The following is a 25,951-nucleotide window of genomic DNA, read 5'->3' as shown; positions in this document are numbered from 1 at the left end:
CGATTTTGTCTCAGTGGGCTCCTTGCTCTGCTTGGACTTAATTCCAGGACTGAGCCGGCTTCCAAGTACTCTTGTTTTGCTCGGGCTTAGTGGAGGACTGCTATCGTTGGGATTTATCAGAACAAAAGGAACAAAAATGTTAAACCTGTCCTTTAGACAGGTTCTTTTTATCTTGCGGTAGGAAGGCCCCTTTGCCCCCTGTAACCGTAGAGATAATGGAGTCCAGGTCTGGAGCAAAAAAAAATCTTTCCCTTAAATGGGAAGGAAAGAAGTTTGGACTTAGAAGTCATATCCGCAGACCAGGACTTCAACCAGAGCGCCCAACGGGTCTGAACCGAAAAGCCATAAACCTTAGCATTTAGGCGAATAATCTGCATGTTAGCATCACAGATAAAAGAATTAGCAAATCTCAAGGCTTTAATCCTTTCCTAGATAACATTGAGGGGACCCTCCACCTCGATCAATTCCGACAAGGACTCGCAACAGTAGGTAGCTGCTCCAGCAACCGCGGCAACAGCCGCCGCTGCCGGTTGAAATAAATATCCCGTATGTTGAAACATCTTTCTTAGAAGAGTTTCCATCTTCTTATCCATCGGTTCTCTTGACGACGACCTATCCTCAAGCAGAATAGTAGTACGTTTGGCAAGCATGGAGATAGCGCCATCCACCTTAGGGACGGAACCCCACAGCTCAAATTGAGAGTCCGGGACCGGGAATAATTTTTTAAAGGAAGACAAAGGGGAGAAGGAAGATCCAATTCTGTCCCATTCGTTCTTAATAATGTTTGTCATCTTTACAGGCACAGGAAAAAAGTTAAAGGCACTAACCTGTCCTCGTAAACTCTGTCTAACTTGGGAATCAAAGGTTCATCAGGCAGCTTGGCCTCTGGAACCTCTAGTGTAGAAAGAGTGTTCAATCTTAAATCTAAAGGCTGGTTCCTCCGCAGCAGGAGGCTTAGAGGCAGCAGACTCCATCCCAGAAAGTTCACCCTCTGAAACCTCAACCTCTGAAAACAGAGACAGAGCACTTAAATCCAATAAATAACATGATGAACCCGGGGCAGGAGAGCTATGTTTAACCTTTCGCTTGCGCTTAGCAGGGCGAGGTAAAACACTGAGGTCCTCAGACACCGCCGTTTTTAACTGCGCAGTAAAATCTAGTGGTAAAAGGCCCCCTCCAGATAGAGGATTAAGAGTGCTACGGGAAACAGGTATTACTATTTGGAATAGAGGGAGTACCCTCTAATATCTCAGAATTCTCCATAGCTTAAAGGGACACTAAACCCAAGTTCTCTTGCTATTTTTATTTGAAAAAGAAGGTATCTAAGCTAAGGAGCCAGACAATTTTTGGTTCGGACCCTGGACAGCACTTGTTTATTGGTACTGTCCAATCAGCAAGGACAACACAGGTTGTGAACCAAAAATGGGCCGGCTTCTAAACTTACTGCATTTCAAATAAAGATAGCAAGAGAATTAAGAAAAATTGCTAATAGGAGTAAATTAGAAAATTGCATGCTCTATCTGAATCATTAAAGAAAAAAATTTGTGTTCAGTGTCCCTTTAAGCTATTGACAGTATGACACAAAAAATAAACATTCTATTTCTCAAAAAACACAAAAAAGAGAAGACACCTTTATACTCCCAATGGCTGGGGCACTCTCCACCTAGACACAGACAATGCAGGGGAAATAACGTCTTCTCCGACAGCCAGCTCGGTCAGGAAAGAGGAAATGAAAGCAAGACCAAGCTACGCAACGCTCAAAGTGAAAATAAAACCGGTGTGTTCCAGCCAAATAACAAACAAACAAACTGTTCAATAATCCCCCTCAGGAGATATTAACCCATGATTCTATTAAGAAAAAAGGACACACTGTGAGCCTGTCTTCTAGCGTTTTCAACATAATTAAAAATTTAAATAATCTTACAAGAATCCACGCTGTGGAACAGAAACACAGCCTCTCAAGTATGACAGTCTTGAAGCATCGCTCCGGACTCGAGTGAGAGAACAAGCAGGCAGTGAAACTCGTCAACACTAATTGCTTAGGAGCTGTTAGCAGGTAGTCTGGATGGGTTTGCAGAAAGACTCTCCCTGCATCTCCAGACTAACTTTTGCCAAAGCTCTCACTGAAAGGCTGACAAGACTACTAAAAACTCCAGTCCCAGTCGAAGGGCAGATATTCCTCCGAAGGAACTACTCCAAAATCTTCTGACACTTCTCTGCCATCCTCCTGTGATGAAAGGCAAAGAATGACTCGGGGATGGGGGAAGTGGGAGAGGTATTTAAGCCTTTTGCTGGGTGTCTTTACCTCCTCCTGGTGGCCAGGTTCAGTATTTCCCAACAGTAAGGAATGATGCCGTGGACTCTCCTTATATTAAGAAGGAAAACATAATTTATGTAAGAACTTACCTGATAAATTCATTTCTTTCATATTAGCAAGAGTCCATGAGCTAGTGACGTATGGGATATACATTCCTACCAGGAGGGGCAAAGTTTCCCAAACCTTAAAATGCCTATAAATACACCCCTCACCACACCCACAATTCAGTTTAACGAATAGCCAAGAAGTGGGGTGATAAGAAAAAAGTGCGAAAGCATATAAAATAAGGAATTGGAATAATTGTGCTTTATACAAAAAAATCATAACCACCACAAAAAAAGGGCGGGCCTCATGGACTCTTGCTAATATGAAAGAAATGAATTTATCAGGTAAGTTCTTACATAAATTATGTTTTCTTTCATGTAATTAGCAAGAGTCCATGAGCTAGTGACGTATGGGATAATGACTACCCAAGATGTGGATCTTTCCACACAAGAGTCACTAGAGAGGGAGGGATAAAATAAAGACAGCCAATTCCTGCTGAAAATAATCCACACCCAAAATAAAGTTTAATGAAAAAACATAAGCAGAAGATTCAAACTGAAAACGCTGCCTGAAGTACTTTTCTACCAAAAACTGCTTCAGAAGAAGAAAATACAACAAAATGGTAGAATTTGGTAAAAGTATGCAAAGAGGACCAAGTTGCCGCTTTGCAAATCTGATCAACCGAAGCTTCATTCCTAAACGCCCAGGAAGTAGAAACTGACGTAGTAGAATGAGCTGTAATCCTATGAGGCGGAGTCTTACCCGACTCAACATAGGCAAGATGAATTAAAGATTTCAACCAAGATGCCAAAGAAATGGCAGAAGTTTTCTGGCCTTTCTAAAACCGGAAAAGATAACAAATAAACTTGAAGTCTTTCGGAAAGACTTAGTAGCTTCAACATAATATTTCAAAGCTCTAATAACATCCAAAGAATGCAACGATTTCTCCTTAGAATTCTTAGGATTAAGACATAATGAAGGAACCACAATGTCTCTACTAATGTTGTTGGAATTCACAACTTAGGTAAAAATTCAAAAGAAGTTCGCAACACCGCCTTATCCTGATGAAAAATCAGAAAAGGAGACTCACAAGAAAGAGCAGATAATTCAGAAACTCTTCTGGCAGAAGAGATGGCCAAAAGGAACAAAACTTTCCAAGAAAGTAATTTAATATCCAATGAATGCATAGGTTCAAATGGAGGAGCTTGAAGAGCCCCCAGAACCAAATTCAAACTCCAAGGAGGAGAAATTGACTTAATGACAGGCTTTATACGAACCAAAGCTTGTACAAAACAATGAATATCAGGAAGAATAGCAATCTGTCTGTGAAAAAGAACAGAAAGAGCAGAGATTTGACCTTTCAAGGAACTTGCGGACAAACCCTTATCTAAACCATCCTGAAGAAACTGTAATATTCTCGGTATTCTAAAAGAATGCCAAGAAAAATGATGAGAAAGACACCAAGAAATATAAGTCTTCCAGACTCTATAATATATCTCTCTGGATACAGATTTACGAGCCTGTAACATAGTATTAATCACAGAGTCAGAGAAACCTCTTTGACCAAGAATCAAGTGTTCAATCTCCATACCTTTAAATTTAAGGATTTCAGATCCTGATGGAAAAAAGGACCTTGAGACAAAAGGTCTGGTCTTAACGGAAGAGTCCACGGTTGGCAAGAGGCCATCCGGACAAGATCTGCATACCAAAACCTGTGAGGCCATGCCGGAGCTACCAGCAGAACAGACGAGCATTCCTTCAGAATCTTGGAGATTACTCTTGGAAGAAGAACTAGAGGCGGAAAGATATAGGCAGGATGATACTTCCAAGGAAGTGATAATGCATCCACTGCCTCCGCCTGAGGATCCCGGGATCTGGACAGATACCTGGGAAGTTTCTTGTTTAGATGAGAAGCCATCAGATCTATTTCTGGAAGTTCCCACATTTGAACAATCTGAAGAAATACCTCTGGGTGAAGAGACCATTCGCCCGGATGCAACGTTTGGCGACTGAGATAATCCGCTTTCCAATTGTCCATACCTGGGATATGAACCGCAGAGATTAGACAGGAGCTGGATTCCGCCCAAACCAAAATTCGAGATACTTCTTTCATAGCCAGAGGACTGTGAGTCCCTCCTTGATGATTGATGTATGCCACAGTTGTGACATTGTCTATCTGAAAACAAATGAACAACTCTCTCTTGAGAAGAGGCCAAGACTGAAGAGCTCTGAAAATTGCACGGAGTTCCAAAATATTGATCGGAAATCTCACCTCCTGAGATTCCCAAACCCCTTGTGCCGTCAGATACCCCCACACAGCTCCCCAACCTGTAAGGCTTGCATCTGTTGAGATTATAGTCCAGGTCGGAAGAACAAAGAAGCCCCCTGAACTAAACGATGGTGATCTGTCCACCATGTCAGAGAGTGTTGTAAAATCGGTTTAAAGATATTAATTGAGATATCTTTGAGTAATCCCTGCACCATTGGGTCAGCATACAGAGCTGAAGAGGTCGTATGTGAAAACGAGCAAAGGAGATCGCATCTGATGCGGCAGTCCTAAGACCCAACATTTCCATGCATAAGGCTACCAAAGGGAATGATTGTGACTGAAGGTTTTGACAAGCTGATATCAATGTTAAACTTCTCTTGTCTGACAAGGACAGAGTCATAGACACTGAATTCATCTAGAAACCTAAAAAGGTTACCCTTGTCTGAGGAATCAATGAACTGAATGGTAAATTGATCCTCCAACCATGAAATTGAAGAAACAACACAAGTCGATTCGTATGAGATTCTTCGAAAATGAGAAGACTGAGCAAGTACCAAGATATCGTCCAAATAAGGAAATACCAAAACCCTATTCTCTGATTACAGAAAAAAGGGGCACCGAGAACCTTTGAAAAAAATTCTTGGAACTGAGGCTAGGCCAAACGGTAGAGCCACAAAACTGGTAATGCTTGTCTAAAAAGAGAATCTCAGACACTAAAAGTGATCTGGATGAATCGGAATATGCAGATACACATCCTGTAAATCTATTGTAGACATATAATGCCCTTGCTAAACAAAAGGCAGGATAGTCCTACAGTAACCATCTTGAATGTTGGTATCCTAACATAACGATTCAATAATGACAGATCCGGAACTGGTCTGAAGGAATTGACCTTCTTTGGTACAAATGAAGAGATAAAATAAAACCCCAGCCCCTGTTCCAGAACTGGAACTGGCATAAATACTCCAGCCAACTCTAGATCTGAAACACATTACAGAAATGCTGAGCCTTTGCTGTGTTAACTGGGACACGGGAAAGAAAAGAATCTCTTAGCAGGAGGCCTTAACTTGAAGCCAATTCTGTACCTTTCTGAAACAATGTTTCTGAAACCAGAGATTAAGAACGGAATTGATCCAAATTTCTTTGAAGAAAACGTAATCTGCCCCATACCAGCTGAGCTGGAATAAGGGCCGCACCTTCATAGGTACTTAGGAGCTGGCTATAGGTTTCTATAAGGCTTGGATATATTCCAAACTGGAAATAGTTTCCAAACTGATACCGCTCCTGAGGATGAAGGATCAGGCTTTTGTTCCTTGTAAGGAAAGGAACTAAAATGATTATTTACCCTGGAAAGAAAGGGAAAGCAAAGATGACTTAGAAGACATGTCAGCATTCCAAGTTTAATCCATAAAGTTTCTCTAGCTAAAATAGCTAGAGACATATACCTGACATCAACTCTAATGATATCAAAAGATGGTATCATCAATAAAATTATTAGCATGTTATAGAATAATAATAATGCTATACAATTATGATCTGTTACTTGTTGCTCTAAAGCTTCTAATCAAAAAGTTGAAGCTGCAGCAACATCCGCTAAAAATATAGCAGGTCTAAGAAGATTACCTGAACATAAGTAAGCTTTTCTTAGAAAGGATTCAATTTTCCTATCTAAAGGATCCTTAAATGAAGTACTATCTGCCGTAGGAATAGTAGTACATTAGCAGGAGTAGAGATAGCCCCATAACCTTAGGGATTTTTGTCTCAAAAAACTCTAATCTGTCAGATGGCATAGGATATAATTTGCTTAAACGTCTAGAAGGAGTAAATAAATTACCCAAATTATTCCATTCCCTGGAAATTACTTCAGAAATAGCATCAGGGAGATAAAACACTTCTGGAATAACTACAGGAGATTTAAAAACCTTATTTAAACGTTTACATTTAGAATCAAGAGGACCAGAATCCTCTATTTCTAATGCAAATAACACTTCTTTAAGTAAAGAACGAATAAATTCCATCTAGAACAAATACAAAGATTTATCAGCATCAACCTCTGAGACAGAAACCTCTGAACCAGAAGAACCATTATCAGTATCAGAATGATGATGTTCATTTAAAAATTCATCTGAAAAAAGAGAAGTTTTAAAAGACTTTTATGTATACTAGAAGGAGAAATAACAGACATAGCCTTCTTAATGGATTTAAAAAATAAAATCTCTTATGTTATCAGGAACACTCTGAAAATTAGATGTTGACGGAACAGCAACAGGTAATGTAACAGTACTAAAGGAAATTTTATCTGCATTAATAAGTTTGACATGACATGCAATACAAATAACAGCTGGAGAAACAGATACCAAAAGTTTATAGCAGATACACTTAGCTTGGTAGCTCCAGCACTGTGCAGTGACTTTCCTGAAGTAACTTCTGACTCAGTTGCAACGTGGAACATCTTGCAATATGTAAAAGAAAAAAACAACATATAAAGCAAAATTGATCAAATTCCTTAAATGACAGTTTCAGGAATGGGAAAAAATGCCAAAGAACAAGCTTCTAGCAACCAGAAGCAATAAAAAATGAGACTTAAATAATGTGGAGACAAAAGTGACGCCCATATTTTTTCGCGCCAAATAAGACGCCCACATTATTTGGCGCCTAAATGCTTTTTGGCGCCAAAAATGACGCCACATCCGGAACGCCGACATTTTTGGCGCAAAATAACGTCAAAGAATGACGCAACTTCCGGCGACACGTATGACGCCGGAAACGGAAATAGAATTTTTGCGCCAAAAAAGTCCGCGCCAAGAATGACGCAATAAAATGAAGCATTTTCAGCCCCCGCGAGCCTAACAGCCCACAGGGAAAAAGTCAAATTTTAAGGTAAAAAATGTTAAATTAAAATGCATTATCCCAAATATGAAACTGACTGTCTGAAAAATAAGGAAAGTTGAACATTCTGAGTCAAGGCAAATAAATGTTTGAATACATATATTTAGAACTTTTAAAAACAAAGTGCCCAACCATAGCTAGGAGTGTCACAGAAAATAAGACTTACTTACCCCAGGACACTCATCTACATATAGCAGATAGCCAAACCAGTACTGAAACGAGAATCAGCAGAGGTAATGGTATATATAAGAGTATATCGTCGATCTGAAAAGGGAGGTAAGAGATGAATCTCTACGACCGATAACAGAGAACCTATGAAATAGACCCCTTAGAAGGAGATCACTGCATTCAAATAGGCAATACTCTCCTCACATCCCTCTGACATTCACTGCACGCTGAGAGGAAAACCGGGCTCCAACTTGCTGCGGAGCGCATATCAACGTAGAATCTAGCACAAACTTACTTCACCACCTCCATCGGAGGCAAAGTTTGTAAAACTGAATTGTGGGTGTGGTGAGGGGTGTATTTATAGGCCTTTTAAGGTTTGGGAAACTTTGCCCCTCCTGGTAGGAATGTATATCCCATACGTCACTAGCTCATGGACTCTTGCTAATTACATGAAAGAAATTAACATTTTATTACCTTATCTCTTCTATAACCCACTGTGAGTGTAATTTCTTCTACTGGCTGTGTTAACACAGCTTGGCCTGGAGGCCAAAAACTTTCAGGATGGGTGGGCTAAATAAACTATTTCATAATTGTTAATTCTTCTAGGCAGTGTGCAATGAAGTCACATTTTGATTATGTTATACATGTTATTAGGAAATCAGAAAAGTTACAGCAAACATCAGTTACATAATCAAAGATAAACCCTGACTGCGTTATCACTTGAAACAAATTGCTATGCATTATTATTAAACTTTGACTGTCAAAAATATGACAGGTTAAAATTGAATAGACATATATAAATAGAAATGATAACTTAATATAAAAGATTAAAAGGTTTAATTAATAATATATAAGGTTTAAAAACCATGAAGAAAAGGTTTGCCAATTGTTATTTTAGTCATTTATTTAATGTTTATGTAAATGCATGCATAAAAAGATATAATTAGAACATTCAGATCCACATATTAATATTTACATATTAAAACCAAACACTTACCATTGGGCTCAAATCGCTTTTTGTTGAGGTAAAACTGCAAATTTGGCATCTCAGAACCACAATCTCGCAAATCCTGCAGAAAAGAAAAATTATATGAGAACGAATGAGACAGCTGGAGGATATAATCAATGCAAGCCAATTTCTCATGATTGTTTTGTAAAATAAAAAGCTTAGACTCCTTTCCCGCCTACACACATACAGACTCCCTCCAAGCCTGCATACGCACAGGCTCCCCACACACACACGCTCCCTCCCCGTCTGCGCGCACATACACACACACACACACAGGCTCTCTCCCCGTCTGCGCGCGCACACACACACAGACTCCCTCCCAGCCTGCGCACACACACAGGCTCCCCCCCAGCCTGCACACACACACAGGCTCCCTCCCAGCCTGCGCACACACACACAGGCTCCCTCCCAGCCTGCGCACACACACACAGGCTCCCTCCCAGCCTGCGCGCACACACACACACACACAGGCTCCCTCCCAGCCTGCGCACACACACACAGGCTCCCTCCCAGCCTGCGCACACACACACAGGCTCCCTCCCAACCTGCGCACACACACACAGGCTCCCTCCCAACCTGCGCACACACACACAGGCTCCCTCCCAACCTGCGCACACACACACAGGCTCCCTCCCAGCCTGCGCACACACACACAGGCTCCCTCCCAGCCTGCGCACACACACACAGGCTCCCTCCCAGCCTGCGCACACACAGGCTCCCTCCCAGCCTGCGCCCACACACACACACAGGCTCCCTCCCAGCCTGCGCCCACACACACACACAGGCTCCCTCCCAGCCTGCGCACACACACACACACACACACAGGCTCCTTTCCAGCCTGCGCACACACACATACACAGGCTCCTTTCCAGCCTGCGCACACACACACACAGGCTCCTTTCCAGCCTGCGCACACACACACACACAGGCTCCTTTCCAGCCTGCGCACACACACACACAGAGGCTCCTTTCCAGCCTGCGCACACACACACAGAGGCTCCTTTCCAGCCTGCGCGCACACACACAGAGGCTCCTTTCCAGCCTGCGCGCACACACACAGAGGCTCCTTTCCAGCCTGCGCGCACACACACACAGGCTCCTTTCCAGCCTGCGCGCACACACACACAGGCTCCTTTCCAGCCTGCGCGCACACACACATAGGCTCATTTCCAGCCTGCGCGCACACACACACAGGCTCCCTCCCAGCCTGCGCGCACACACACACAGGCTCATTTCCAGCCTGCGCGCACACACACACAGGCTCCCTCCCAGCCTGCGCACACACAGGCTCCCTCCCAGCCTGCGCACACACAGGCTCCCTCCCAGCCTGCGCACACACAGGCTCCCTCCCAGCCTGCGCACACACAGGCTCCCTCCCAGCCTGCGCACACACAGGCTCCCTCCCAGCCTGCGCACACACAGGCTCCCTCCCAGCCTGCGCACACACAGGCTCCCTCCCAGCCTGCGCACACACAGGCTCCCTCCCAGCCTGCGCACACACAGGCTCCCTCCCAGCCTGCGCACACACAGGCTCCCTCCCAGCCTGCGCACACACAGGCTCCCTCCCAGCCTGCGCACACACACACACAGGCTCCCTCCCAGCCTGCGCGCACACACACACAGGCTCCCTCCCAGCCTGCGCGCACACACACACACACACACAGGCTCACTCCCATGCTGCGCACACACAGGCTCCCTTTAAGCTCAGCACACCCTCTGGGTGTGTCTGGGTCTCTGTGACATCATCAGAAGCCATGTTAGTTTTTACTGAGGAACCTGATAGTAAAGAAGCCATGTGGTTGTAGCTGAATAAAGTTTGTCTAAAGTACCTGCTGCAGCGTCTCCATGATATGTGCAAGAGACATCAGACACAAGGTAACAGCACACAACTGAATGTCCTACACAGAGAACATAACAGCTGGAGACGAGGATCTGAGGTCTGACCCTATAATGGCTCTTATTGGCACCTTACCTGTGTTTGCAGCAGACACAGACAGATGTGACACATGGGTTGAACAGTTTGAGCTATATTGTACAGCAAATAACATAGGAGCTGATAAGCAAGTGTGTGTTTCTGACAACTATAGGCTCAGCAGCTTACACTACATTAAGGGACATTCTCTCACCAGATAATCCTAATGCTAAACCCATGTCTGACCTGATCTGCCCGTTATCTGACCACTACCTACCAAAGCCTCTGGAGATAGCAGAACGCTTTAAATTTTACACACGCAAGCAATTGCAGCATGAGGACATTAGCAAGCAAGATGATAAAGCCCATAAGAGGGCGAAACGCGTCGTCGTGTTGGCAGGACTACCCCTTGGCATTTATTATATGCTATCATCTACACATATTGGATTCCTTAAACATAACCCGGGTTATAAGTATTGGAACTCTTTTCTTATTTGGAGAATCTCTGTTATGGTTTGTGGTTTGAATGAATTCTGAATATTCACCACAGTGCCCACCTATCTACAACACCTGTTTATACCCTTGCGTGCATCAAGCACTAAGTGCAGGGTGGATGTGAGAGGACCGGGCCTGTGAAGTTTAGAAATAAGCGCAAAGTTTTGGCCTCTTTCCTTTACCGTAACTTTATCCAGTGACGTCAGACGCCGAAAAATCCCAGTCGGATCCACTCGAGGAGGATACCGGACAGGGAAGATGAACCTCATGCGATCAGGAGATCGTGGGTAAAGTACATTGCAAAGAACTTTAACTGTATTACCTTTGACAATATGCTGGGTATCAATTTCTCCTAAGGAAGTGTGGAACATTTAAAGTTTTATCGGCAGCTCTACCTCATTTTTTGATTGGCAGCTTGGTGGTATTCTATTTATCTACTTTGGACTTTATCTATTAATACAGTTTTTATATGTCTTTTTAGAGACCCATAAACTTTTATACATAGTGTGCAATAGATTTATTTTGCACTTAGCGGTCTCCACAATAAATTCTTTTATCCGTGCATGTTATAGGATAACCATTTTAGAGTCATACCAGTGTATTATTTTTAATATCAATTTTATATAGAGCTTTTTGGATTAATTATTTGGGGAGACGTCCCTTTTATGTGTTGTATGTATGTTTTAATAAATGTATATTTATTCTACCTGTAAGTGTTGATACCTTTAGCTTTTTTAGCTCCTCCCTTATATTCTCTTTTATTAATCTAGATACACCACACACTGATTCAGAGGAAGACATACCATTATACACATTACAGATCTACAGCCTTGAAAATAACATTCCAGAAATGCAAGCAAAAGGTGAATATACTGTAGATGGTAAACCTCTCATTATGGAAGTTGATACAGGAGCAGCAGTCTCTGTTATCACAGCTGCTGATTGGAACCGCCTGGGACTAAGGCAACCACTTGTTCCAACAGCTGTTACCATGCAAACATATTCAAATGAAATAATAAAGCCTATTGGGTGTGTATCACCTACAGTGACATTTAATGGTATAACTAAAAAGCTACGCCTCTACATTTTACCTAAAGGAGGACCACCTTTGTTTGGTAGATCCTGGATCCAAGCATTGGGCATGCCAAAGTTACCACAACAGTTACCGCTTAAACTACTGGACCAAAGTGGCAATTCAAATTCTTCTTGGATTAATTTACTAAAGAACAAATATAAGACTGTATTTGATGGGACCCTAGGTTTAGTGAAAGGCAAGCAGATTCAGCTTCACCTAAAAGAACATGCTATTTCAAAATTTTGTAAACCAAGAGTTGTACCATTTGCACTTAAACCTAAAATTGAAGCAGAACTAGAAAGACTATGAAATCAGGGGATTATTGTTCCAGTTTCTAGCAGTGAATGGGCTTCCCCAATAGTTCTTGACAGAAAAAAAAATAAAAAATGGGGACATTCGCATCTGTGGAGATTTCAGAGTGGGCCTTAACCCTCAATTACTTGTGGATCAGTATCCTTTACCATGGATTGAAGAATTGTTTAGTTCTCTGGCAGGGGTGAAAAATTTACAAAAATTCACCATCTGAATCATTGGATATTTGTGTAGCTGGTTGAGATCTATGTCTCATTTGTTCTACATGGCGGGAAACTGTACCACCAGCTTGTAGTTGAACTTTAAACATTCTGTTGCCCATGCCTTGTATTATGACAGCTGGAATCCATTTTTCTGGCCACGGTAGTTTCTAACCCATACTCTGTCATGAAGAACAAATTCTGAAACACTAGAAGTGTTCAACTCTTGTTTGGAATGTTCTGGTCTAACTTTATCCAGTGGAGTTCTCAGGCATCTTCCAAACATTAACATTGTAGTGGCATGGGGAGTGTTTCGATAGTTAAACAAAAAGTTAGAAAGGGAGTTTGGATTAAATTTTGATTTGTGAGAGACAGCTAAGTGGCGTTTTAAAGTTTCTCACAAAAATTCAGTATCTTGCATGGAGTGTGGTGCCCACCTGAGTCTTCGGAGGATGAAAATACAATGAACACAACTGAAACAAATCCACCTCAGAATGATTCTGTCCAACAACAAAATATCACAAGTGATCAACAACCGTTGGGTACTCCTCCACAGACAATTTCTCAAGAACCAAATACTCTACGGCCCTCTACACACAGAAGGCCACCTTCTAGATGGCAATGTGAGGATTCAGTGAAAGATTATTCAGCAAGGAATGACCTAATCCGAAGGCGGACTTATCGCAGAAAACATAACTAACTAAAATCTAGGCTGTGACCTAGGTCGTTTGCACATAGACTATATAGATAAACTGTTCTAAGTTCAAGTGTATGGTTTAGTGATAAACATGTATGTCTATTACTTGTATGTTACAATATTATCCACTGTCTGTTCTTTTTATTTTTATTAGAATTTTTTTTTTTAAAAAGGGGATGGTAAGATTACTGCATCTTTGCACTAACCTTGTCTCATCATTATATGTTAGAAGTGCTGCAGCTTTAAAGGGACAGTCAACACCAGAATTTTTGTTGTTTAAAAAGATAGATAATCCCTTTATTACCCATTCCACAGTTTTGAAAAACCAACACTTATATTAATACACTTTTTACTGCTGTGATTAACTTGTATCTAAGCATCTTCTGACCGCCCCTAATCACATGACTTTTAGTTATTATCTATTGACTTGCATTTTAGCCAATTAGTGCAGTGTCTGCCACTAGCGTGATCACAATGCTATCTATATGGCCTACATGAGCTTGCTCTCCCCTGCTGTAAAAACATAATTTATGCTTACCTGATAAATTTATTTCTCTTGTAGTGTGTTCAGTCCACGGGTCATCCATTACTTATGAGATATATTCTCCTTCCCAACAGGAAGTTGCAAGAGGATCACCCAAGCAGAGCTGCTATATAGCTCCTCCCCTCACATGTTATATCCAGTCATTCGACCGAAACAAGACGAAAAAGGAGAAACTATAGGGTGCAGTGGTGACTGGAGTTATAATTTAAAATTTAGAACCTGCCTCAAATAGACAGGGCGGGCCGTGGACTGAACACACTACAAGAGAAATAAATTTATCAGGTAAGCATAAATTATGTTTTCTCTTGTTAAGTGTGTTCAGTCCACGGGTCATCCATTACTTATGGGATACCAATACCAAAGCTAAAGTACACGGATGATGGGAGGGACAAGGCAGGAACATTAAACAGAAGGAACCACTGCCTGTAGAACCTTTCTCCCAAAAACAGCCTCCGAAGAAATAGAAAGATGGAGTACCAAATGGTAAGGGGAGTACGCTTGAATAATTAAAACATAACTTTTATTAATTAAGCAAAAAAAAAAAAAAAAAAACAGGAGATAAAGGGATGTGCAATTAAAAACAGTAGCTACCTGGGGAGTGATAAATCATATATCTTTTATCACTATAATGTCAAAATGTGACAGTTCGCGGTTGTAGTGTAAATGGGGTATATACAATTAAATATAAAGTATACTGACCCTCTGCAATTCCAAGGATAACACCTTTACTCCGTGCTTATTGTATGCACATTAGAGTAGATTATTTTATTTGTGTTAATCACAGGTTTGTTGCAGAGTAAGAATAATCCCAGTAATTAGTTTGTTACCCCAAGATACCTTGTAAGTATTGGAATTTTTAATAATATAGAGCATATACTTGAGGGCATGAAATGAGTTGTTGATTCAACAGTCAGTGTGCTTGATGCATACTTGAGTATTCATTTTTATCTGTATATTATTACTCAGACTGCAATGTAATACCTTGACCAAGGATAGTATATATAACTGATCCTATGTTTATTAGGCGATTGGTTCAAATCACTTTTTCTTCATATGTAGTGATTATCAGATAGAGTTAATAATTCACCATTTATAATACTTTGTTTAGTAAGGTAAGTATTGATAACTCTACTGAAACTACTGGCAAGATAGATTCGTATATATACCACCCAGAGCACTTGCTAGCAAGAGTCTTACAGACAGCTTAAATTTGTTACATATAGGTTATAGTTGCCACAAAGTTTCATTACTTAAACAAAAGCTTGTGTCTGCTTCTGTTCGCTGAGTATGCTGTCTGCGTGATTATAACACTGACTCTAGCTGTTAGTTTTTGCTGTTATAACGTTAATAGTTAAATTCAATCATGGATGTATATATCTAAGGTTATTATTTATACTTATCCTCAGATTTTAACAGTGTATGTTACAGCTAAATAAGTATACCGTGTATACAGTTTTATCTTGCTGTTGTGAACCCTAAGGTTATAACCGTTATAAGAGTTCAGTTAACTGAATCTACAGCAGGAGTAATTGTATTGCTAACTCACAGCTGTGTTGCTTGTATCTGTGTGGTTAGTGCAGCAGTTGAGAAGTTTCTATGCAGATTATCTGCAGCGATATTTGTCTAATAACTTTGCTTACCCACCAGAATTGAGCATTGCTCTGTTAATAAGTATTCAGTTATTTTAAAAGTACAGCCTGTGTGTATAGCTGCGCTGCTGATATTTAGCTGTTAGAATAATTTGTTGAAGTCATCATGCTATTTGAAACATAGTGTGTCTACAAACACCTAAGTCAAGGTCTCTAGTAATATAGACTAGCGTATTTGTCTGTACAAATGTAATCTATGTTGTGCTCCTCATTTATATAAGTCTGTACAATTATTATTAACAAGGTATTGTACTATCATAGTTCTGTAGTACCTAAACAGCGTCTCATAACAATTCTAGATAATGGTTGTTCATATATATTCGAGAACGTTAAGGTCTAACAAAAGAAAAGAATAAACAACACCTATTGCCCCAGGTTTTAAGCTAGCCCAAACAAACACAGGAGCTCCCTGACTCCTCACCAGTTCCCTAACATGTTTCGCCGTGTTAACGGCTTTCTCAAAGGGGGTTGTGCGCGCGTCGCGCTGAAGGTGCCTTCTTATTGCGTGGCAGAAGCTGAGTGTCCGCCCCCTTCATGATGTCATCACTTGTCAAAACATTACACCTAAATGCAAATAACTCTTAGGCAATATTATCAACAAAATGCCATCAGATGGATTATCAATTTGTGTATGTATTTGGCATCGGATGCATTATTAGTCTATGTCTGTATCTAGTGAACATTACTTTCGCAAGTAACGGCGGACAGCAGTTCTTAATGTGATTCCACTATATATGAATAAGTATTCCTTGAATTAATGATTAGATATATGAGGATAAACAGTTTTACTAAATCTTGTGACACGGTTCTAGTATGTCAGCAATGTAGATCTTAGGTATCCATATTGATGAAGAACAACTTTCTTACTGTGTGCTTAATGTGTGAGTGTGAGGTGGCAATAATATAAGTCTAATCTATATTATGTCGTTGATTACCACTATTATTTACTTAAGTGAGTATAAAAATAATAAAAATAGTGTAACACAGTGATAAAGAAAAATAAGGTGGAGAGAGGGAATTTTATTAAATAATTCTCAAGCAAGTTTTGTGTTTCAATTGTGACTTCTGACAAGTCTGACAAAGTTGTGAACCTTTGGATCAACATGCAAAGTGGTAAATCCAAAGGTTCACAACTTTGTCAGATTGACAACAAAAAAACTTTTTCAACAAAGGATAAGTCACAATTGAAACACAAAACTTGCTTGAGAATTATCTAATAAAATTCCCTCTCTCCACCTTATTTTTCTTTATCACTGTGTTACACTATTTTTATTATTTTTATACTCACTTAAGTAAATAATAGTGGTAATCAACGACATAATATAGATTAGACTTATATTATTGCCACCTCACACTCACACATTAACCCCTTAAGGACCAGCGACGTACCCTGTATGTCACTGGCCTTTTTTTGTGACTTGATTGTTTTATAGCGCGGTCTTGCCACCAGCGTTGAGACTGCTCTATTCCACAAAGCCTGCTGGAGAGAGTGCATTAATAGCGTGTTCTTGCTAGACTTGTGCTATTATGTCCTGAAAAAACCCTTAATGACCAGTGACATACAGGGTACATTGTGGTCATTAAGGGGTTAAGCACACAGTAAGAAAGTTGTTCTTCATCAATATGGATACCTAAGATCTACATTGCTGACATACTAGAACCGTGTCACAAGATTTAGTAAAACTGTTTATCCTCATATATCTAATCATTAATTCAAGGAATACTTATTCATATATAGTGGAATCACATTAAGAACTGCTGTCCGCCGTTACTTGCGAAAGTAATGTTCACTAGATACAGACATAGACTAATAATGCATCCGATGCCAAATACATACACAAATTGATAATCCATCTGATGGCATTTTGTTGATAATATTGCCTAAGAGTTATTTGCATTTAGGTGTAATGTTTTGACAAGTGATGACATCATGAAGGGGGCGGACACTCAGCTTCTGCCACGCAATAAGAAGGCACCTTCAGCGCGACGCGCGCACAACCCCCTTTGAGAAAGCCGTTAACACGGCAAAACATGTTAGGGAACTGGTGAGGAGTCAGGGAGCTCCTGTGTTTGTTAGGGCTAGCTTAAAACCTGGGGCAATAGGTGTTGTTTATTCTTTTCTTTTGTTAGACCTTAACGTTCTCGAATATATATGAACAACCATTATCTAGAATTGTTATGAGACGCTGTTTAGGTACTACAGAACTATGATAGTACAATACCTTGTTAATAATAATTGTACAGACTTATATAAATGAGGAGCACAACATAGATTACATTTGTACAGACAAATACGCTTGTCTATATTACTAGAGACCTTGACTTAGGTGTTTGTAGACACACTATGTTTCAAATAGAATAATTTGTTGAAGTCATCATGCTAACAGCTAAATATCAGCAGCGCAGCTATACACACAGGCTGTACTTTTAAAATAACTGAATACTTATTAACAGAGCAATGCTCAATTCTGGTGGGTAAGCAAAGTTATTAGACAAATATCGCTGCAGATAATCTGCATAGAAACTTCTCAACTGCTGCACTAACCACACAGATACAAGCAACACAGCTGTGAGTTAGCAATACAATTACTCATGCTGTAGATTCAGTTAACTGAACTCTTATAACGGTTATAACCTTAGGGTTCACAACAGCAAGATAAAACTGTATACACGGTATACTTATTTAGCTGTAACATACACTGTTAAAATCTGAGGATAAGTATAAATAATAACCTTAGATATACACATCCATGATTGAATTTAACTATTAACGTTATAACAGCAAAAACAAACAGCTAGAGTCAGTGTTATAATCACGCAGACAGCATACTCAGCGAACAGAAGCAGACACAAGCTTTTGTTTAAGTAATGAAACTTTGTGGCAACTATAACATATATGTTGCGTAATTAATAAAAGTTATGTTTTAATTATTCAAGCGTACTCCCCTTACCATTTGGTACTCCATCTTTCTATTTAACATACATACATAGTATGTGACAGAGGACTACAAGAGTGCTATTTGTGTATTCTTTCATGGTCTTTGGGCCCATGTTTTTTCTGTAATATAAATAATACACAGCACCATCTACCCTATGGTTATACTAAATAGAAACCAGCAACTAAGATAGGGTGTAGTCACAAGAATCAATAAGGCAGTGCCATTGCAATCCTCTTGTGCTTTCCATTAGCTTTAAACACAGGCTTAATCCTAGCCAAAGCCTGACAAAAAGCCTGGACGTCTGGATTCTCTGCCAGACGCTTGTGTAAAAGGACAGAACAGAAATCTGTCCCTTTAGTGAACTAGCGGATAAGCCCTTTTCTAAACCCTCTTGTAGAAAAGACAATATCCTAGGAATCCTAACCTTACTCCATGAGTAACTCTTGGATTCACACCAATATAAATATTTACGCCATATCTTGTGGTAATTGTTTCTGGTAACAGGTTTCCGAGCCTGTATTAATGTATCAATAACCGAATCCGAAAACCCACGCTTTGATAGAATCAAGCGTTCAATTTCCAAGCAGTCAGCCTTAGGTTTGGATGGTTGAAAGGACCCTGAATTAGAAGGTCCTGCCTCAGGGGTAGAGACCATGGTGGACAGGACGACATGTCCACTAGGTCTGCATACCAGGTCCTGCGTGGCCACGCAGGCGCTATCAGAATCACTGATGCTCTCTACTGTTTGATCCTGGCAATCAGTCGAGGTAGCAACGGAAAAGGTGGAAACACATAAGCTATGTTGAAAACCCAAGGGGCTGCTAGTGCATCTACCAGCACTGCACCCGGGTCCCTGGACCTGGATCCGTAACAAGGAAGCTTGGCGTTCTGGCGAGATGCCATGAGATCCAGATCCGGTTTGCCCCAACGATGAATCAGTTGAGCAAATACCTCCGGGTGAAGTTCCCACTCCCCCGGATGAAAAGTCTGGCGACTTAGAAAATCCGCCTCCCAGTTCTCCACGCCTGGGATGTAGATCGCTGACAGGTGGCAAGAGTGAGACTCTGCCCAGCGAATTATCTTCGAGACTTCCAACATCGCTAGGGAACTCCTGGTTCCCCCTTGATGATTGATGTAAGCCACAGTCGTGATGTTGTCCGACTGAAATCTGATGAACCTCAGTGTTGCTAACTGAGGCCAAGCTAGAAGAGCATTGAATATTGCTCTTAATTCTAGAATGTTTATTGGGAGGAGTTTCTCCTCCTGAGTCCACGATCCCTGAGCCTTCAGGGAGTTCCAGACTGCTCCCCAGCCTAGTAGGCTGGCGTCTGTTGTTACAATCGTCCAATCTGGTCTGCGAAAAGTCATTCCTTTGGACAGATGAACCCGTGACAACCACCAGAGAAGAGAATCTCTGGTCTCCTGGTCCAGATTTAGCAAAGGGGACAGATCTGAGTAATCCCCGTTCCATTGACTTAGCATGCACAGTTGCAGCGGTCTGAGATGTAGGCGCGCAAATGGCACTATGTCCATTGCCGTGACCATTAAGCCGATTACTTCCATGCACTGAGCTACTGATGGGCTTGGAATGGAGTGAAGGACACGGCAAGCATTGAGAATCTTTGATAACCTGGACTCCGTCAGGTAAATTTTCATCTCTACCGAATCTATAAGAGTCCCTAGAAAAGGGACCCTTGTGAGTGGTAACAGAGAACTCTTTTCCACGTTCACTTTCCACCCATGCGACCTCAGAAATGCTAGAACTATCTCTGTATTAGACTTTGCATTTTGAAAACTTGACGCTTGTATCAGAATGTCGTCTAGGTACGGAGCCACCGCTATGCCTCGTGGTCTTAGTACCGCCAGAAGAGAGCCCAGAACCTTTGTAAAAATTCTCGGGGCCGTAGCTAACCCGAAGGGAAGAGCTACAAACTGGTAATGCCTGTCTAGAAAGGCAAACCTTAGGTACCGATAATGATCTTTGTGAATCGGTATGTGAAGGTAGGCATCCTTTAAATCCACTGTGGTCATATATTGACCCTCTTGGATCATGGGTAGGATGGTCCGAATGGTTTCCATCTTGAACGACGGAACCCTTAGGAATTTGTTTAAGATCTTTAAATCTAAGATTGGTCTGAAGGTTTCCTCTTTCTTGGGAACCACAAACAGATTTGAATAAAACCCTTGCCCCTGTTCCGTCCGCGGAACTGGGTGGATCACTCCCATCACTAAGAGGTCTTGTACACATTGTAGAAATGCCTCTTTCTTTACTAGGTTTGTTGATAACCTTGACAGATGAAACCTCCCTTGTGGAGGAGAAGTTTTGAAATCCAGAAGGTATCCCCGAGATATAATCTCCAACGTCCAGGGATCCTGTACAAGCCTGGGCGAAGAGAGAAAGTCTGCCCCCACTAGATCCGTCTCCGGAAAGGGGGCCCTGTCTTCATGCTGTCTTAGGGGCGGAAGTAGGCTTTCTGGCCTGCTTGCCCTTGTTCCATGACTGGTTGCCTTTCCAACCCTGTCTGTAATGAGCAGTAGTTCCTTCCTGTTTTGGAGCGGAGGAAGTTGATGCTGCTCCTGCCTTGAAATTACGAAAGGCACGAAAATTAGACTGTTTGTCCTTTGCTTTGGCCCTGTCCTGAGGAAGAGTGTGGCCCTTACCTCCAGTAATGTCAGCAATAATTTCCTTCAAGCCGGGCCCGAATAAGGTCTGCCCTTTGAAAGGAATGTTTAGTAGTTTAGACTTAGAAGTTACATCTGCTGACCAGGATTTAAGCCATAGCGCTCTGCGCGCCTGTATGGCGAATCCGGAATTCTTAGCCGTAAGTTTGGTTAAATGCACTACGGCATCCGAAACAAACGCATTAGCCAGCTTAAGGGTTCTAATCTTGCTCAAAGACTCATCCAATGGTGCTGTGCGAATCGCCTCTTCCAGAGACTCAAACCAGAATGCCGCTGCAGCAGTGACAGGCGCAATGCATGCAAGAGGCTGTAATATAAAACCTTGTTGAACAAACATTTTCTTAAGGTAACCCTCTAATTTTTTATCCATTGGATCTGAGAAAGCACAGCTATCCTCCACCGGGATAGTGGTACACTTGGCTAAAGTAGAAACTGCTCCCTCCACCTTAGAGACCGTCTGCCATAAGTCTCGTGTGGTGGCGTCTATAGGGAACATTTTTCTAAATATCGGAGGAGGGGAAAAAGGCACACCGGGTCTATCCCACTCCTTACTAATAATCTCTGTAAGCCTTTTTGGTATAGGAAAAACGTCAGTACACACCGGTACCGCGTAGTATTTATCCAGCCTACATAGTTTCTCTGGGATTGCCACTTCATGCCCAAAAGGATTTATCACCAAAGTACCTCACAAAAACGAATAACATGCCAGTAAACGTTTTTTAAAAACAAACTTCTTTTAATGTCATGCAAAGTTGTCACTAAGCCTGCTACCAGTCGCTTCCACTGCAGATAAGGCTTAAGCATTATTTCAGTATTAACAGTATTTTCTCAGTCAAATTCTAGTCCCTAGAAAATAACTCTACTGTACATACATTTATCAGCCTGATACCAGTCACTACTACTGCATTTAAGGCTGTACTTACATCATACGGGTAACAGCAGTGTTTTCTTAGTCAATTCCATTCCCAGAAAATATTGTACTGCACATACCTCGTTTGCGGGGGACCCCGCATGCTATTCCCATGTTCTGAAGTTACCCCACTCCTCAGAATGTCGAGAACAGCCAGTGGATCTTAGTTACGCCTGCTAAGATCATAGAAAAACGCAGGCAGTTTCTTCTTCCAAATACTGCCTGAGATAGAAAAACAGCACATTCCGGTGCCATTTAAAATAACAAACTTTTGATTGAAGAATAATTAAGTAAAAACTCCAACTCTTCCCGCGACCTCCTTCTTTGTTGGGGGTTGCAAGAGAATGACTGGGTATGACATGTGAGGGGAGGAGCTATATAGCAGCTCTGCTTGGGTGATCCTCTTGCAACTTCCTGTTGGGAAGGAGAATATATCCCATAAGTAATGGATGACCCGTGGACTGAACACACTTAACAAGAGAAAAGTAAATAAAATAGAGGCGGCCTTCAAGGGCTTAGAAATTAACATATGTACCTTCCTAGGTTTGTTTTCAACTAGAATACCAACAGAACAAAGCAAAATTGTTGATTAAAGTAAATTGGAAAGTTGTTTAAAATTACATGCCCTATTTGAAAAATGAAAGATTTTTTTGGACTTGACTGTCCCTTTAAGCTCATCTCACCACACCCTCTGGGTGTGTCTGGGTCTCTGTGACATCATTAGAAGCCATCTTAGTTTTTACTGAGGAACCTGTTGGTAAAGAAGCCATGTGGTTGTAGCTGAATAAAAGTTTATCTAAAGTACATGCTGCAGTGTCTCCATGATATGTGCAAGAGACATCAGACACAAGGTAACAGCACACAACTGAATGTTCTAATCCTGACTACACAGAGAACATAACACACACACGCTCCCTTTCAGCCTGCACACACACACACAGGCTCCCTTTCAGCCTGCACACACACACACAGGCTCCCTTTCAGCCTGCACACACACACACAGACACAGGCTCCCTCCCAGCCTGCGCACACACACACAGACACAGGCTCCCTCCCAGCCTGCGCACACACACACACAGGCTCCCTCCCAGCCTGCGCACACACACACACAGGCTCCCTCCCAGCCTGCGCACACACACACACAGGCTCCCTCCCAGCCTGCGCACACACACACACAGGCTCCCTCCCAGCCTGCGCACACACACACACAGGCTCCCTCCCAGCCTGCGCACACACACACACAGGCTCCCTCCCAGCCTGCGCACACACACACACAGGCTCCCTCCCAGCCTGCGCACACACACACACAGGCTCCCTCCCAGCCTGCGCACACACACACACAGGCTCCCTCCCAGCCTGCGCACACACACACACAGGCTCCCTCCCAGCCTGCGCACACACACACACAGGCTCCCTCCCAGCCTGCGCACACACACACACAGGCTCCCTCCCAGCCTGCGCACACACACACACAGGCTCCCTCCCAGCCTGCGCACACACACACACAGGCTCCCTCCCAGCCTGCGCACACACACACACAGGCTCCCTCCCAGCCTGCGCACACACACACACAGGCTCCCTCCCAGCCTGCGCACACACACACACAGGCTCCCTCCCAGCCTGCGCACACACACACACAGGCTCCCTCCCAGCCTGCGCACACACACACACAGGCTCCCACCCAGCCTGCGCACACACACACACACAGGCTCCCTCCCAGCCTGCGCACACACACACACACAGGCTCCCTCCCAGCCTGCGCACACACACACACAGGCTCCCTCCCAGCCTGCGCACACACACACACAGGCTCCCTCCCAGCCTGCGCACACACACACACAGGCTCCCTCCCAGCCTGCGCACACACACACACAGGCTCCCTCCCAGCCTGCGCACACACACACACAGGCTCCCTCCCAGCCTGCGCACACACACACACAGGCTCCCTCCCAGCCTGCGCACACACACACACAGGCTCCCTCCCAGCCTGCGCACACACACACACAGGCTCCCTCCCAGCCTGCGCACACACACACACAGGCTCCCTCCCAGCCTGCGCACACACACACACACAGGCTCCCTCCCAGCCTGCGCACACACACACACAGGCTCCCTCCCAGCCAGCGCACACACACACACAGGCTCCCTCCCAGCCTGCGCACACACACACACACGCTCCCTCCCAGCCTGCGCACACACACACACACAGGCTCCCTCCCAGCCTGCACACACACACACACACAGGCTCCCTCCCAGCCTGCACACACACACACACACAGGCTCCCTCCCAGCCTGCGCACACACACACACAGGCTCCCTCCCAGCCTGCGCACACACACACACAGGCTCCCTCCCAGCCTGCGCACACACACACACAGGCTCCCTCCCAGCCTGCGCACACACACACACAGGCTCCCTCCCAGCCTGCGCACACACACACACAGGCTCCCTCCCAGCCTGCGCACACACACACACAGGCTCCCTCCCAGCCTGCGCACACACACACACAGGCTCCCTCCCAGCCTGCGCACACACACACACACAGGCTCCCTCCCAGCCTGCGCACACACACACACAGGCTCCCTCCCAGCCTGCGCACACACACACACAGGCTCCCTCCCAGCCTGCGCACACACACACACAGGCTCCCTCCCAGCCTGCGCACACACACACACAGGCTCCCTCCCAGCCTGCGCACACACACACACAGGCTCCCTCCCAGCCTGCGCAAACACACACACAGGCTCCCTCCCAGCCTGCGCACACACACACACAGGCTCCCTCCCAGCCTGCGCACACACACACACACAGGCTCCCTCCCAGCCTGCGCACACACACACACACAGGCTCCCTCCCAGCCTGCGCACACACACACACAGGCTCCCTCCCAGCCTGCGCACACACACACACACACGCTCCCTCCCAGCCTGCGCACACACACACACACAGGCTCCCTCCCAGCCTGCGCACACACACACACACACGCTCCCTCCCAGCCTGCGCACACACACACACACAGGCTCCCTCCCAGCCTGCGCACACACACACACACAGGCTCCCTCCCAGCCTGCGCACACACACACACACAGGCTCCCTCCCAGCCTGCGCACACACACACACACAGGCTCCCTCCCAGCCTGCGCACACACACACACACAGGCTCCCTCCCAGCCTGCGCACACACACACACACAGGCTCCCTCCCAGCCTGCGCACACACACACACACAGGCTCCCTCCCAGCCTGCGCACACACACACACACAGGCTCCCTCCCAGCCTGCGCACACACACACACACAGGCTCCCTCCCAGCCTGCGCACACACACACACACAGGCTCCCTCCCAGCCTGCGCACACAGGCTCCCTCCCAGCCTGCGCACACACACACACACAGGCTCCCTCCCAGCCTGCGCACACACACACACACACACAGGCTCCCTCCCAGCCTGCGCACACACACACACACACAGGCTCCCTCCCAGCCTGCGCACACACACACACACACACAGGCTCCCTCCCAGCCTGCACACACACGCTCCCTCCCAGCCTGCACACACACACACAGGCTCCCTCCCAGCCTGCACACACACACACACACACACAGGCTCCCTCCCAGCCTGCACACACACACACACAGGCTCCCTCCCAGCCTGCACACACACACACAGGCTCCCTCCCAGCCTGCACACACACACACAGGCTCCCTCCCAGCCTGCACACACACACACAGGCTCCCTCCCAGCCTGCACACACAGGCTCCCTCCCAGCCTGCACACACACACACACACACACAGGCTCCCTCCCAGCCTGCACACACACACACACACACAGGCTCCCTC

At 44.0% G+C, this 25,951-nt stretch overlaps 1 protein-coding gene across 1 annotated transcript in view; it reads right to left on the bottom strand.

Moving 5' to 3' along the window:
• The window catches only part of OGFR (opioid growth factor receptor), an 88,355-nt gene that overhangs the window by 52,464 nt on the left and 9,940 nt on the right, over positions 1-25,951 (bottom strand). The window contains exon 3 of the mRNA XM_053707841.1: positions 8,686-8,758. Within this exon, the coding sequence (XP_053563816.1) occupies positions 8,686-8,758 (73 nt within the window). The remainder of the gene's footprint in view (positions 1-8,685; positions 8,759-25,951) is intronic.

The sequence above is a fragment of the Bombina bombina genome, chromosome 1 (genome assembly GCF_027579735.1).
Source record: "Bombina bombina isolate aBomBom1 chromosome 1, aBomBom1.pri, whole genome shotgun sequence".
In the NCBI taxonomy this organism is placed as follows: domain Eukaryota; kingdom Metazoa; phylum Chordata; class Amphibia; order Anura; family Bombinatoridae; genus Bombina; species Bombina bombina.
The sequence above is the reverse complement of the archived record's forward strand: the minus strand, read 5'-3'. Positions and strand labels throughout refer to the sequence as shown.